Source organism: Guillardia theta (genome assembly GCF_000315625.1).
Source record: "Guillardia theta CCMP2712 unplaced genomic scaffold GUITHscaffold_10, whole genome shotgun sequence".
NCBI classification, from domain to species: Eukaryota; class Cryptophyceae; order Pyrenomonadales; family Geminigeraceae; genus Guillardia; species Guillardia theta.
The window spans coordinates 855,662-866,460 of record NW_005434664.1 but is presented as its reverse complement, the minus strand read 5'-3'; the positions used below and the strand labels follow the sequence as shown (position 1 = coordinate 866,460).

The following is a 10,799-nucleotide window of genomic DNA, read 5'->3' as shown; positions in this document are numbered from 1 at the left end:
TGTCTGCCTGCTTCCATCATGCTCTTGACGCCCGTCTGCCTGCCTGCTCCCCCTCGTTGCTCCTCTTCTCCTTGAGCTTCTTCTGACCTGCACCTTGATCTTCTCCTCGCGTCTTCCTGGTGCTCGCCCCCTTGTGTTGTCTCATGGTGGGAGAGCGATGCTGCGAGTCTGGTCGAGACCTCCCTCCTCTCGTGTCCTGACGGCGGCTGTCATGCATGGATCAGCCGCTCGCATGCGACATTCCGTCGTTGGCTCAGCTGGGACTGATGGACCATCTGGCAGGTGATCCCTTCCAGAGCCTGAGAGGCGAAGGGTCCGAAGGCTCGATCATCGGTAGGGGAGGGAGGAGGGAGGCAGAAGAGAGGCGTGACGCTTGCTGCAGGGCCTGCGACCCTCATGCTGTGCTGCGTGTGCTGCTGCTTGAGCTTGCTGATCGCGTACATCATCTGGGCGCTCGTGACCATCTTCGTGACCTTCGGGCGAGTGACACGAGCGAGGAGGAGGAGGGAGAGAGCGAGCGAGCGGAAGGAGGGAGGGAGGAAGAGGGGAGGAGGAGGGGAAGCAGGAGAGGGAGGAGAGGGAGAAGGGGTTGGGTGAGGAGGGAGGGGGAGGGCTGACTGTAAGGGGTGCAGGTCTACATCGAGCGCGTGCGGGGCGAGCTACAACATCTGGGCTTTCTGTCTCACAGCGGTCAGAGGAATAGAGGGAGACGAGAGGGAGAGGAAGAGATGGAAGGAGGGCAAGAGGAGAGACGGAGAGGAGAGGGCACTGGCTCTGACGGTGTGCAGGTGGTGATCATGCCTTTGATCGGGTTCATCATCTCGTTGACGAGGAACAACAGAGAAGGAGCGTCGATCCTGCAGGTAGAGGATGCGGCATGGGCGGCATGGGCAGAGCGAAGGGAGGAAACGGGACGGGGGACGCGAGGGGGAGGGGGAGGAGAGCAGGCTAATGAGGAAGGCAGTTTGCGCTAGCGATGGTGAACCTGGGCATCTCGGTGTGGGGCATGTGGCTTTGGGCGTCGATCAGCAACAACTGCTGGACGTACTTCGAGAGCAGCTTCTGGGATCTGGCGCTGCTGTTCAAGGTAAGGAAACGGAAGGACGAGGCGACGGAGAGGAACAAAACGAGAGCAGGAAAGGCGAGAGGAGGAAGAAGGAGAGGAGACGCGGGGGAGGAGGGAAGAGGAGCAGGAGGAAGAGAGGGGGAGGAGGCGGGACATCGCCGAGAGTAACCAGGCGACGGCAGATCAACGTCATCTTGCTTGCGATTACGTTTTTCATGACGCTCTGCGTGATGGTATGAAGAGGAGGGAGGCGAGGGAGGCGCTGCACGGAGGAGGAGGAGGAGGAGGAGGAGGATCTGACAAGAGAGCGACTGGGCAGTGCATGGGGATCATGTTTCTCGGGTCGTCGATCCCAGGGTCGACGGACAGCGGATACCAGCGGATGCCGAACGAAGACGATGACAAGGACGAGGTAGAGGAGGGTGGAGGAAGAGAAGACGACGAGCTGACGGTCAGGCAGGCTTTGCGGTCAGCAGCGTCAGCGGGCAAGACAGACGAGGTGTGGCGGTAGAGGATCAGAAGGGGGAGGGCGAGAACGAGGACGCGAGAGAGGGGCGGAGGGAGGAGACGGTGACGGGCGTGTCGGGGGAGCAGGTACGGCGGCTGATCAAGGAGGGCGCTAGGCTGGAAGCGAGGAACAAAAGGGGCTGGCAGGCGCTGTGAGTAGCCCGGGAGGAGGGGGGAGGAGGGGTTGAGGCGTGGGGCAGGCACTGTGCGGCATCAAGCGGGAGGAAGGAGATCGTGGAGATCCTCGTAGCGGTGAGGGAGGGAGGAGAGGGAGGACAGGAGGCTGATGGGGACGGGGTGTGCGCAGGCGGGGGCGGACATTGACGCGGAGACTCAAGACGGGGAGACGCCGCTACGGCTGGCGAACGGACATGTGAGACAGGGGAGGGGTGGGGAGGAGAGATATGAGAGAGGGGAGGTGAAAGGGGTATCGGAGAAAGGAATCGTACTGGAAGGGGAGGGACGGGAGGAGGGGGGGGTAAGGGAAGGGGAAGAGGGGGGTAAAGGGGACCCGAGGCTTCGGTGTGAACTGATGGATGGGTGGACAGCCTGACGTGGAGGACATCCTGCGGTCGCTGGGGGCGAGAGACAGGTGAGAGGAGGAGGGGAGTGGTAGAAGGAGAGAGAATGACGGGTGAGGGGCAGCATGGCGAACGCACAGGCGGCGACTCAGGAGTTCGTGTGAATTTTGATTAGCTTTTCACTTGACTTGGACTTCTTGCTGATTGTTTGCTTGTCAATCATCTTGCTCGCCGGAAACGTCTCTTCCTATTTTGACTTTTATTCTTTTTTGACTGATTGAACGATATGATGACTTTTGATTCGAACTTTACCGGTGAACTTCTTCTTAATAATGAGTCTAGACTACCGTACACTGAACTAGCCCTCGGCGGGCACTGCCGCATGACTCGCGCGAGTCCGCTTGGCCCCGGCCCCGGGACACCCGCAGTGCTTCAAGGCTTCGGACCCGGTCCGAGTCACGGTGGCACAACTTAGTTCAAGTTCAAGCCAGTGCGGCCAGCGGGTCCCGGCCCCCGGGCCCGTTCGGTTCTGTAAAGACACACTGAGGCGAGAGGCGGCAGTGGGTAGTAAGTTTATGGGCCTCCGAGGCTCGGAGTGTACTTCGGTAAATACTCTAAAAAGCCTATATGCCTACCCGGGGTGACTCGACCGGCCATCACTTGAACTTGACTCCTTTGACCTCTGGCAATAAAGCGACGGTGTTTTCAGCGCGTCCGCTCATTGCCGCGCTCAGCCTGGCAGGCTCACCGGGGGCCTGTTCCTACATCATGATGACGGTTCAACTTGACGGTTTTCAGCATCCGAAGCAGACAGCAAGTTGGCTACTTTCACGGACCTCGGCAGTGAACGTCACAGAGTCGGTCACCTGCCTCAGAGGCCCTCGGAGGGCCCCCCCGGATCGGTTCACAGCTACTCATACTGTGGTACTCCAGTTTACTCAAAGTTAAGTTAAAAATACTCACGAATCATCCCATCGAATGTGAGGGGTGCCCGGCAGTACTGATGACCCTCCCTTTCCATGTCACTCTCTTGCACGAGGGTGGAGGCGGGGGGGGGTGGGGGTGGGAGGGGGTCCGTTTGACTCCGACTGAGCCTAGTTGTGACTACTTGCTGCCAATATATTGACTCAAGTTCACGGGTTGGAGGGCGGATGCCCCGGGGGTGGGGTAGGGGAGTTGCCAGTACGGTAGGGTACTGGTAGGAGGGTGGGGGGAGCAAACATTTTCCATATGATAACTGTAAAGAGTGATGCCTCAGCCGCCAAGTGGGGGGGGAGTGGCGGCCCCGGGAGGGGGTGGGGGGTGTTGGTGATTATGTGGGGGGTTGGGGGGTGGCCGTCTGGCCGACTTTTTGGTGAATTTTTGAAAGAGGTTGTTCGGACATTTTCCTGTGCCCACCCCCTTCAAGCCTCCCGAGGGTTACGGGACCCCACTAAAGCGGATTCCAGAACATGAGGTGGGGTGGGGTACGATCCTGGGGGTCCCCAACTTGTTAACTTGGCCGAGTACCCTACCACCGGTCGCAATCCCCATGATTTCACTGCCTTGAAGGGGCAGGTCCATAGCCAGTAGTAGAATCGGAACTCCCCCGGCGCCAGTACCCCTGTTCTTCCCACCCACCCCTCCAAGAAGTCAACCTGGCGAAGTATTCCGCACTACCCCTCCAAAGTCCGATAGTTGACCCGCGCCGTAGGGTATCACTGATCTTCGAGGTGACCGTTGGATGCAACGCATGAACACATGGGGTGGGGTAGTGTGATTGCCATCATTGAAGCCTGCAGGGGTACCTTATCGGCCCATTGCCTTGCTGAAAAGAGAGGGGTGAAGAAGGTAGATGGGAGGGGTGTTTCACAACAAAAGAGAAACTCGTGGGTGGGTGGGTGGGTGGGTGGGTGGGTGGGTGGGTTGGTGGGTTGGTAGGTGGGTGGGTGGCATAAAAAAAACTTAGGTAGGGGGGGGCGAATCTGATATAAGCGAGATGTGACAGTGTGGGTCAGTTCAAGTGGGCAGCGGAAGTAGACAGCGAGATGGGGGAGCATCGAGGGGGGAGGAGGGGGGGGGAAGAGGGAGGAGGTGACAGCAGTAGAGAGCTCATTCAGAAGACAAGAGGAGGAAGAGACAAAAAAAACCAAAGATCAAACTGTAGGGTACTGTCGTGATCCTGCTTGATGCCGAGGAACACACTAGGTGAATCAAGATTAGTTTGACCCGAACAACATCATGCGAAGACTCCCTTCATGCAGAGAGAGCTGCTAGATCCAAAAATCTTACAGCAGGCAGATAACAAAGCCACTCAGCTCGCTCCCCTGTAGTCAGAGTCCCCAGGCTTTTCATTCTTGTCAAATCCTCTTGACAACCTCAACAAATCCTAACACGTTGATGCAGATGATCCGTGCTGTTCTCCCGGTTTTGCTACTGGCACAGGCAGTTGCCTCTGCACCTGGATCCGCTTCCGGCCTGGAGGCGAGACGAGCTGGCGGATCTGGCTACAACTGGGACAGATGCGACGAGAAGGAGGGTCCCTACCATTGGGCTGGCTCCTGCTCTGGCAAGCAGCAGTCTCCTATCGATCTCTGCGGTGCCAAGGCGTTCTCGACCACCCCTCCTACGCTGACCTTCGATCCCGCTTACTGGAATATGGCGAACAAGTTCAAGATTCAGACCACGGGTGCCGGTATCCAGATCAACGTCATCGACAAGGCTCCTGTCCTCAAGACTGGCAAGTTGTCGTACCTGGTTGGCAGAGAGCCGGACAACGTGGACTCTGAGTGGAAGCTTGCTCAAGCTCACTTTCACTGGGGCAGGGCTGCCAACGAGGGAAGTGAGCACTTCATGCAGGGCGTGCAGTATCCCCTTGAGATCCACTTCGTGCACTATAACGCTAAGTACACAAGTCTGACGGACGCCGTCTCGAGTGGCAAGCCTCACGCTCTCCTCGTCATTGGCCAGTTCTTCCAGATGGACCAGGGCATCGAGCCAGCTGCTCTTCAACAGATGGGTAACGAGGCTAGCCGCGCGACCTCCGAAGGTGTTGTGATGAACGTTCCAATCAATCTGAACAACATGATCAACACGGCTGACAGTTACTATTCCTACGCGGGTTCCTTGACAACCCCAACTTGCAATGAGATTGTCACTTGGGTTGTGCTCCAGACTCCCCGCACGGTCTCCAAGGCCACCATGGACAAGTTCTGGGCTCTTGCAGTTCCTTCAAAGCCCTCCGAGAAGATCTCAAAGTTCGGAAGCTACCGCCCCTTGCAGCCTCACGGAGAAAGGGTCGTCTATCACTCCGGTGGCCCCACCGCTATGTGCAGCACCCATGGAACCGGTGAGCCGGACTTCGAGTGTGACTCCAAGGTTGACTGGTGGGATGCAAGAAACCTGGTCATCATCTCCTCTGTGCTGGGTGGAGTCTTGGGCCTTGCTATCCTTGTCATCATCTACTTGGTTGCTACAAGGACCAGCAATGCTTCTGCGCAGTCTGGTCCCAAGGAACAGTCAATCTACACCGGCGGTAATGTTAGCGGCAACGCCTACACGGCCAGTGCTGTTAACGTGGCCAACAACACTGTCCCACCAGGTGCTGCTGGGATGGCTTAAAAGGCGATCTTCGCGTATGTTACACTTAGTGTCATCTATCGGTAGACTAGTTTATAATGAAATCAGATATGATACCAATTTCTCAGACGTAATTTGAACGTGCCTGTGCCTGTAATTGATATGATCCCAATACTGAAACACAAGGCCTTGAATACAAAGTTGCCCCCATCTTCTGGACTGTTTAGCTGTCAGTGTGCTTCAAACGAACGGTCGTTGCTTCTTTTTGTTCAACTTATGTCATGTACGATGCTCTATCAAGGTTCGTTTTCCTTGCGTCTTGGGATGAGTGGTCGCAGCAAAATTGAAGGCAAGCATAAACAATCCACCTTGTTGAAGGTGTAGATGACGAGATATGGCTACGCTCGCACAATCAAACATAAGCAAACATGTATATTCTTCACTATCTATGGAGCACACAGAAGACAATGTTCAACTCGTTGCATGGAGAAACGAGGAAAACGAAAGAAGAACCCCCCCCAAAGCATCACATCAGACCATCGCCCAAATTATGCTGGCTTGGATCGTAGTTGTCACAATTTATGGCAACACAAATTGTTCTTGCATCAGCTATCGCTATTTGATTCTTGAGGCTCTTCCCTTTGTTTTCTCCAGCAAACAGCATAATTCATGCAAAACTTTCATGTGTTTTTGTATACTTTCACTGCTCAATGCAAGACACTCCAAAACACGTTGTGGCCATCAAACATGCTTTCTCTCTAGAACTTACCGGAATGTGTCAGAATACTTGTGCATCATTCATTCAAGACTGGACTTTGGTGTCCTGAACTAACGAACCAAGGGGACCTTGGTCGAAAAAATCAACCCCGCCTCCTATGGGTAAAGTGTGTTGTGATGAGGATGACAAATGCGTAGAGGGAAGGAAAGAGAGCAGTGAGGAAGAGACGAGTAAAAAATGAGGTAGGGAAGGGAGGGGGGGCGGGGTAGAGGGGAGCGACACTAGTGCGGTGCTGAGGCTGCCATTGCAGCAAGCAAAGCCATGGCCGATGAATATTGCCACAAAACAAATCTTTCAACAATAAACTGTAAAGTTAAATACTATTGAGTGAATAAACAATATTTTTTTATGAAGATCTTCTTAACTGAATATGGGAATTACAGTATAAATATTGTAGTCACCCTCACGTGCGTTATGGTTCATTGGCATCGTGGCCGAGTGGTCTAAGGCGGCAGCTTTAGGCGCTGCTCTCTTCGGAGGCGTGCGTTCGAACCGCACCGATGTCACGCTATGAAAGCACATGGCTATTCTTTTTGTTCTCTGCGTCCCCTGAAGCTCCGGGCGCGGCCTGCCGCGGTGAGCCGGGCCTGGCAGCGGCCCACGAGTTGTACCGTCCGGCGTCACCGTGGGGCCCGTTCCGAAGTTCAGTTTAGTCTCTTTTCCTCCAAGCCCGGTCAACTTCCAAGTTCGCGGCTCGGAATAGTTTGGCCCGCCGGGTGGCACTGGCAGCTGAGCGGCCGCTGAGCCCGGGGCCCCGGAACTTAGTTGAACCGTTGAACTTCGGAACGGTCACAACTTGTCACAAGTCACCGTGACTTAGAGTTTTTTTGGCAGCCTCCGACAGGCTCTCGCTCGGCCGGTGAGCCTGTGACAGCCTTCAACTCAGCGGCGGCGGCCGCCGGGATGCATCAGGCCCAGCTGGTCACCGTCCGAGGCTGACTCAGTGAGTCGAGTAGAGAGGCCCCTCAGCCTGTCAGCGCGGCGGCGCGGCGCGGCGCGGGGCCCGCCGCCCCGCCGCCGCGTCCCGGGAGGCTCACTGAGTCAGCCCGGCCGGCCAGCGTCGGCAGCCCGGCCGGCGTCGGACTCCCGAGCCTCGGAGTCCGGGAATAGACGCCGGTTCGCCGGACTCTGAAAGCCTGCCAAGCATCTGGCCAAGCAGAAAGTCAAGTGGGATTGGGGGGATGAGGGTCACTGAGCGAAGAGTCGCCATGCGGGCCAGACAAGTCTGGTACGCGGCGGGGGGAACATGCGCGACTTGCGCGCTCGGACTTGTGCTCGTCATGGTAATGAGCCAAAGAAGGGATGAGATGATCTTGGTGGAGAATGCGGATGAAGACCTCAACAACCAGTTCCTCAACGCCATGGCTTCTGGTGACCAGGGCAGAAAGTTCGTTCGAGGGCTGGAGGACGTTTGGTTTGTGGAGCAGAACAGCGGCGAAGACAAGCTGGCCGAGAGCTCCAGCATTGTGGCATCGCGGCTGGAAACTGTCAACTTTCCCGAGGACATGCGCAACAACATTGATTTCAGCGTGAACCCTTGCCAAGATTTTTTCGAGTTCGCCTGCGGCAACTGGGTAAAGGAGAATCGCGGGAATATCCCCAAGTACCAGTCGAGGCTTGCGTTTTCCTGGGACCATGCAGAGAAGTCGATCCGGCACGCGGAGGTTGATCTCCTTAGAGCTGACGACGGGACCGCGGGGCAGTTCTTCCGATCATGCATGGATGAAGACAGAGTGGAGAAACAAGGCGCAAGGCCCATGGAGCCATGGTTTCGATTGATCGATGAAGTCCACGACATGCAATCTCTGGTTCGTGTTGCATCAGAGTTCAACAAGCACAACATGGACAACTTCTTCGGCTGGTTCATCGACACGGATCCCCGTGACTCGTCCCAAAAGGCATTCCAGCTGAGCGAGGGGTCCCTATCATTGCCCGATAAGTCCTACTACCTCGAAGACTCTGACGTCATGAAGCAGCACAGGGATTCTCTGGTGAGCCTCGTCACGGAGTTCTTCAGGATGATCGGGAGGGAAGAAGCCGAAGCCGAAGCCAAGATGATCCTCGACCTCGAGACCCGCATGGCTCAGGGCTCGACTGACCGTGACGTGGCAAGGAAAGATCACGGGACGCCGACCACGTGGGAGACGTTCGAAGAGTTGACCCCCTCATGGCCGTGGAGAACCTGGTTGAAGCTCATGGCGTCGTGCACCGCCCCACCGGATGGCGCTATGAAGGCCTGTAGTGCGGATCATACGGACTTGATGAAGGTTGGCGAGCATGGGGGCATAACGCTCATCATTCGAAGCAAGGATTATTTCCCCGTGCTGGAGAAGATCCTCAAGGAGGTCCCACTGGAAGCCTTGAAGGCTGAGATGCGGTGGAAGATGATCAGGAACTCAGCAGTGTACCTGTCCTCGGATTTCATTGACCTCATGGTGAAGATGAACGACGATCTCTATGGCGTCTCGCAGAAGAGTCCTCGTCCTCGCAAGTGCTACTACAGCACCACCTCCAACACCCCCTGGCCTGCTGCGAAGCTGTACACCGACAAGGCCTTCCACCAAGAGAACAGGGAGGCGGCACTTGAAATGCTCGAGAAGATTCGCGGCAGATTCATGCAGAACCTTGAGCACGAGGACTGGATGTCGGCTGAGGACCGCAAGGCTGCGCAGGAGAAGCTGAGGAAGATGTTCTTCCAGGTTGCCTGGCCCACTGACAAGGAGGGGAAGACGCACTGGCCGGTGGAAACCTTCGACATGGACGGGCACATGGGCCCAGACTTCTTTGTCAACTACATGACCGTCAGCAGATTCTCGATCCAGCGTGACCTCGGAAGGATTCTTGAAAAGCCGGACAGAAGAGAGTGGGGAGGAAGCTCTTCGCTCGACGTGAACGCGTTCTACGGCCCCAACAACAACGGCCTGTGGATCCCAGCTGGCATACTGCAGCCTCCTTTCTTCGATGCCACGTACCCGGAAGCCCGGAACTTCGGCAGCATCGGCTGCGTGCTGGGGCACGAGATGAGTCACGGGTTCGATGACAACGGGAGGCAGTTTGATGCTCGCGGCGAGCTCCACGATTGGTGGGACCAGGAAACTGTTCACAACTTTGCAGAGCGCAGCAGCTGTATCGCGAATCTCTTCGACGGCTATGCCGTCGCTAACAGACATGTCAATGGCAAGCTGACGCTGGGAGAGGACATAGCAGACGCCGGCGGCCTCAAGTTCGCTTACGAAGCTTTCATCACGTCCAAGGAGAGGCGCTCGTATGAGAAGCGCATGTTCTTCACGGCCTTCGCACAGGTACTGTGACTGACTTTCCCAATTTCCTGCCTGTCTTCCTCTCCTGAGCTTGTCGGCAGACCTGGTGCTCCGTCGTCCGCAAGAAGTCCGCAGTTAACTCCGTGCTCACCGACACTCACGCCCCCGCCAAGTTCAGAGTTCTCGGAGCCCTCAGTCAGTTCGCGCCCTTCGCAGGTGAGCGACAGTCGGTGTCAGAGCAAGTAGCTGACGCTTTCACAGAGGCCTTCCAGTGCCCTGCTGGGTCTCCTATGGCTCCGATCCGACGGTGTCAACTGTGGTAGAACGGGTCGAGTCTTTGACAACTGGGGGAGTTAGCGGGGTAAGGAGGGGGAGGGAGGGGGACGGGGGGGATGAGGGTGTTAGTCTTATTTATAGCGATCTTAAAGGAATTCATGTGAACATCTCTTGCCTTCGCGCAATAGGTCAAGTAGCCTGCCTTGCAGCAGTCGCTCCTCCTCCTCCTCCTCCTCCTCCCTGCCATCGCGCGCTTGCTTCAACCTGGTCCAGGCCAGGACCATCGACAACTTTCAGTCGTCAGCTGGGGAGACATGTGGGTGCGCCTCGTGGTCTTGGCCTGGACTTGCGAGTCACCTGCGACGAGTTAGCGGCGGGTGGAGCAGGTGCAGGAGGAGGCAGGAGGAGCAGGAGGAGCAGGAGCAGGAGCAGGAGCAGGAAGGGGGGGGGGTATTGCATCCTCTTACAGCTCCTTTTCTCCCTTCTTGGCGCCCCAGGTGAGGTGCTTAGAGGAGAGCTGCCAGTAGGAAAGGGCCAACCCCATGCTCCCAAGGCAGCTCAGCCCCACTCCCCGGGCCCCCGCCTGCTGCATGATGAAGCCGCCGATAGTCGGTGCGATGATGCCGCATGCGGCACGAGACGCGTGGCCGAGGCCAATGACCGTCGCTGTGTTGTCGCGGGAAGCTGACTTGGTGAGCATGCTCGTTAGGGTTGTGTACCTGGACAGCCTTGAGACGCAGGAAGGGGAGACGGCGGGAGAGATGAATGGCCGGGAGGCTCAGGGGGGGGAGAGGGGAAGCGGGGAAGAGCTGAGGAGAGGAGAGGAGAGGAGA

At 56.8% G+C, this 10,799-nt stretch overlaps 4 protein-coding genes and 1 non-coding gene across 5 annotated transcripts; 4 read left to right on the top strand and 1 right to left on the bottom strand.

Moving 5' to 3' along the window:
- Nucleotides 1–396: 396 nt before the first annotated feature.
- On the top strand, nucleotides 397–2,258 carry GUITHDRAFT_134253 (hypothetical protein; the record flags this gene model as incomplete). Its single annotated transcript, XM_005838859.1, has 10 exons — nucleotides 397–593; nucleotides 633–690; nucleotides 789–863; nucleotides 965–1,087; nucleotides 1,386–1,478; nucleotides 1,523–1,725; nucleotides 1,774–1,825; nucleotides 1,881–1,946; nucleotides 2,122–2,165; nucleotides 2,219–2,258. The coding sequence occupies 10 exons, from the start codon at nucleotides 397–399 to the stop codon at nucleotides 2,256–2,258; spliced, it is 951 nt and encodes a 316-aa protein (XP_005838916.1).
- A 2,656-nt stretch (nucleotides 2,259–4,914) lies between these two features.
- GUITHDRAFT_43812 (hypothetical protein) lies at nucleotides 4,915–5,283 on the top strand (the record flags this gene model as incomplete). The annotated part of the gene is made up of 1 exon (XM_005838858.1): nucleotides 4,915–5,283. A coding segment is annotated over one exon (369 nt), but the record flags the coding sequence as incomplete, so codon positions are not given.
- A 1,571-nt stretch (nucleotides 5,284–6,854) lies between these two features.
- Nucleotides 6,855–6,936, top strand: GUITHDRAFT_t29. The gene has a single exon. It is a non-coding gene; the product is annotated as a tRNA-Leu (tRNA).
- Nucleotides 6,937–8,576: 1,640 nt separating this feature from the next.
- Nucleotides 8,577–10,129, top strand: GUITHDRAFT_84935 (hypothetical protein). The gene is made up of 3 exons (XM_005838857.1): nucleotides 8,577–9,732; nucleotides 9,792–9,906; nucleotides 9,952–10,129. The coding sequence occupies exons 1-3, from the start codon at nucleotides 8,626–8,628 to the stop codon at nucleotides 10,011–10,013; spliced, it is 1,284 nt and encodes a 427-aa protein (XP_005838914.1). The 5' UTR covers nucleotides 8,577–8,625; the 3' UTR covers nucleotides 10,014–10,129.
- Nucleotides 10,130–10,429: 300 nt separating this feature from the next.
- Nucleotides 10,430–10,666, bottom strand: GUITHDRAFT_102544 (hypothetical protein; the record flags this gene model as incomplete). Its single annotated transcript, XM_005838856.1, has 1 exon — nucleotides 10,430–10,666. One exon carries the CDS (start codon nucleotides 10,664–10,666, stop codon nucleotides 10,430–10,432), a length of 237 nt encoding a protein of 78 aa, XP_005838913.1.
- Nucleotides 10,667–10,799: the final 133 nt, after the last annotated feature.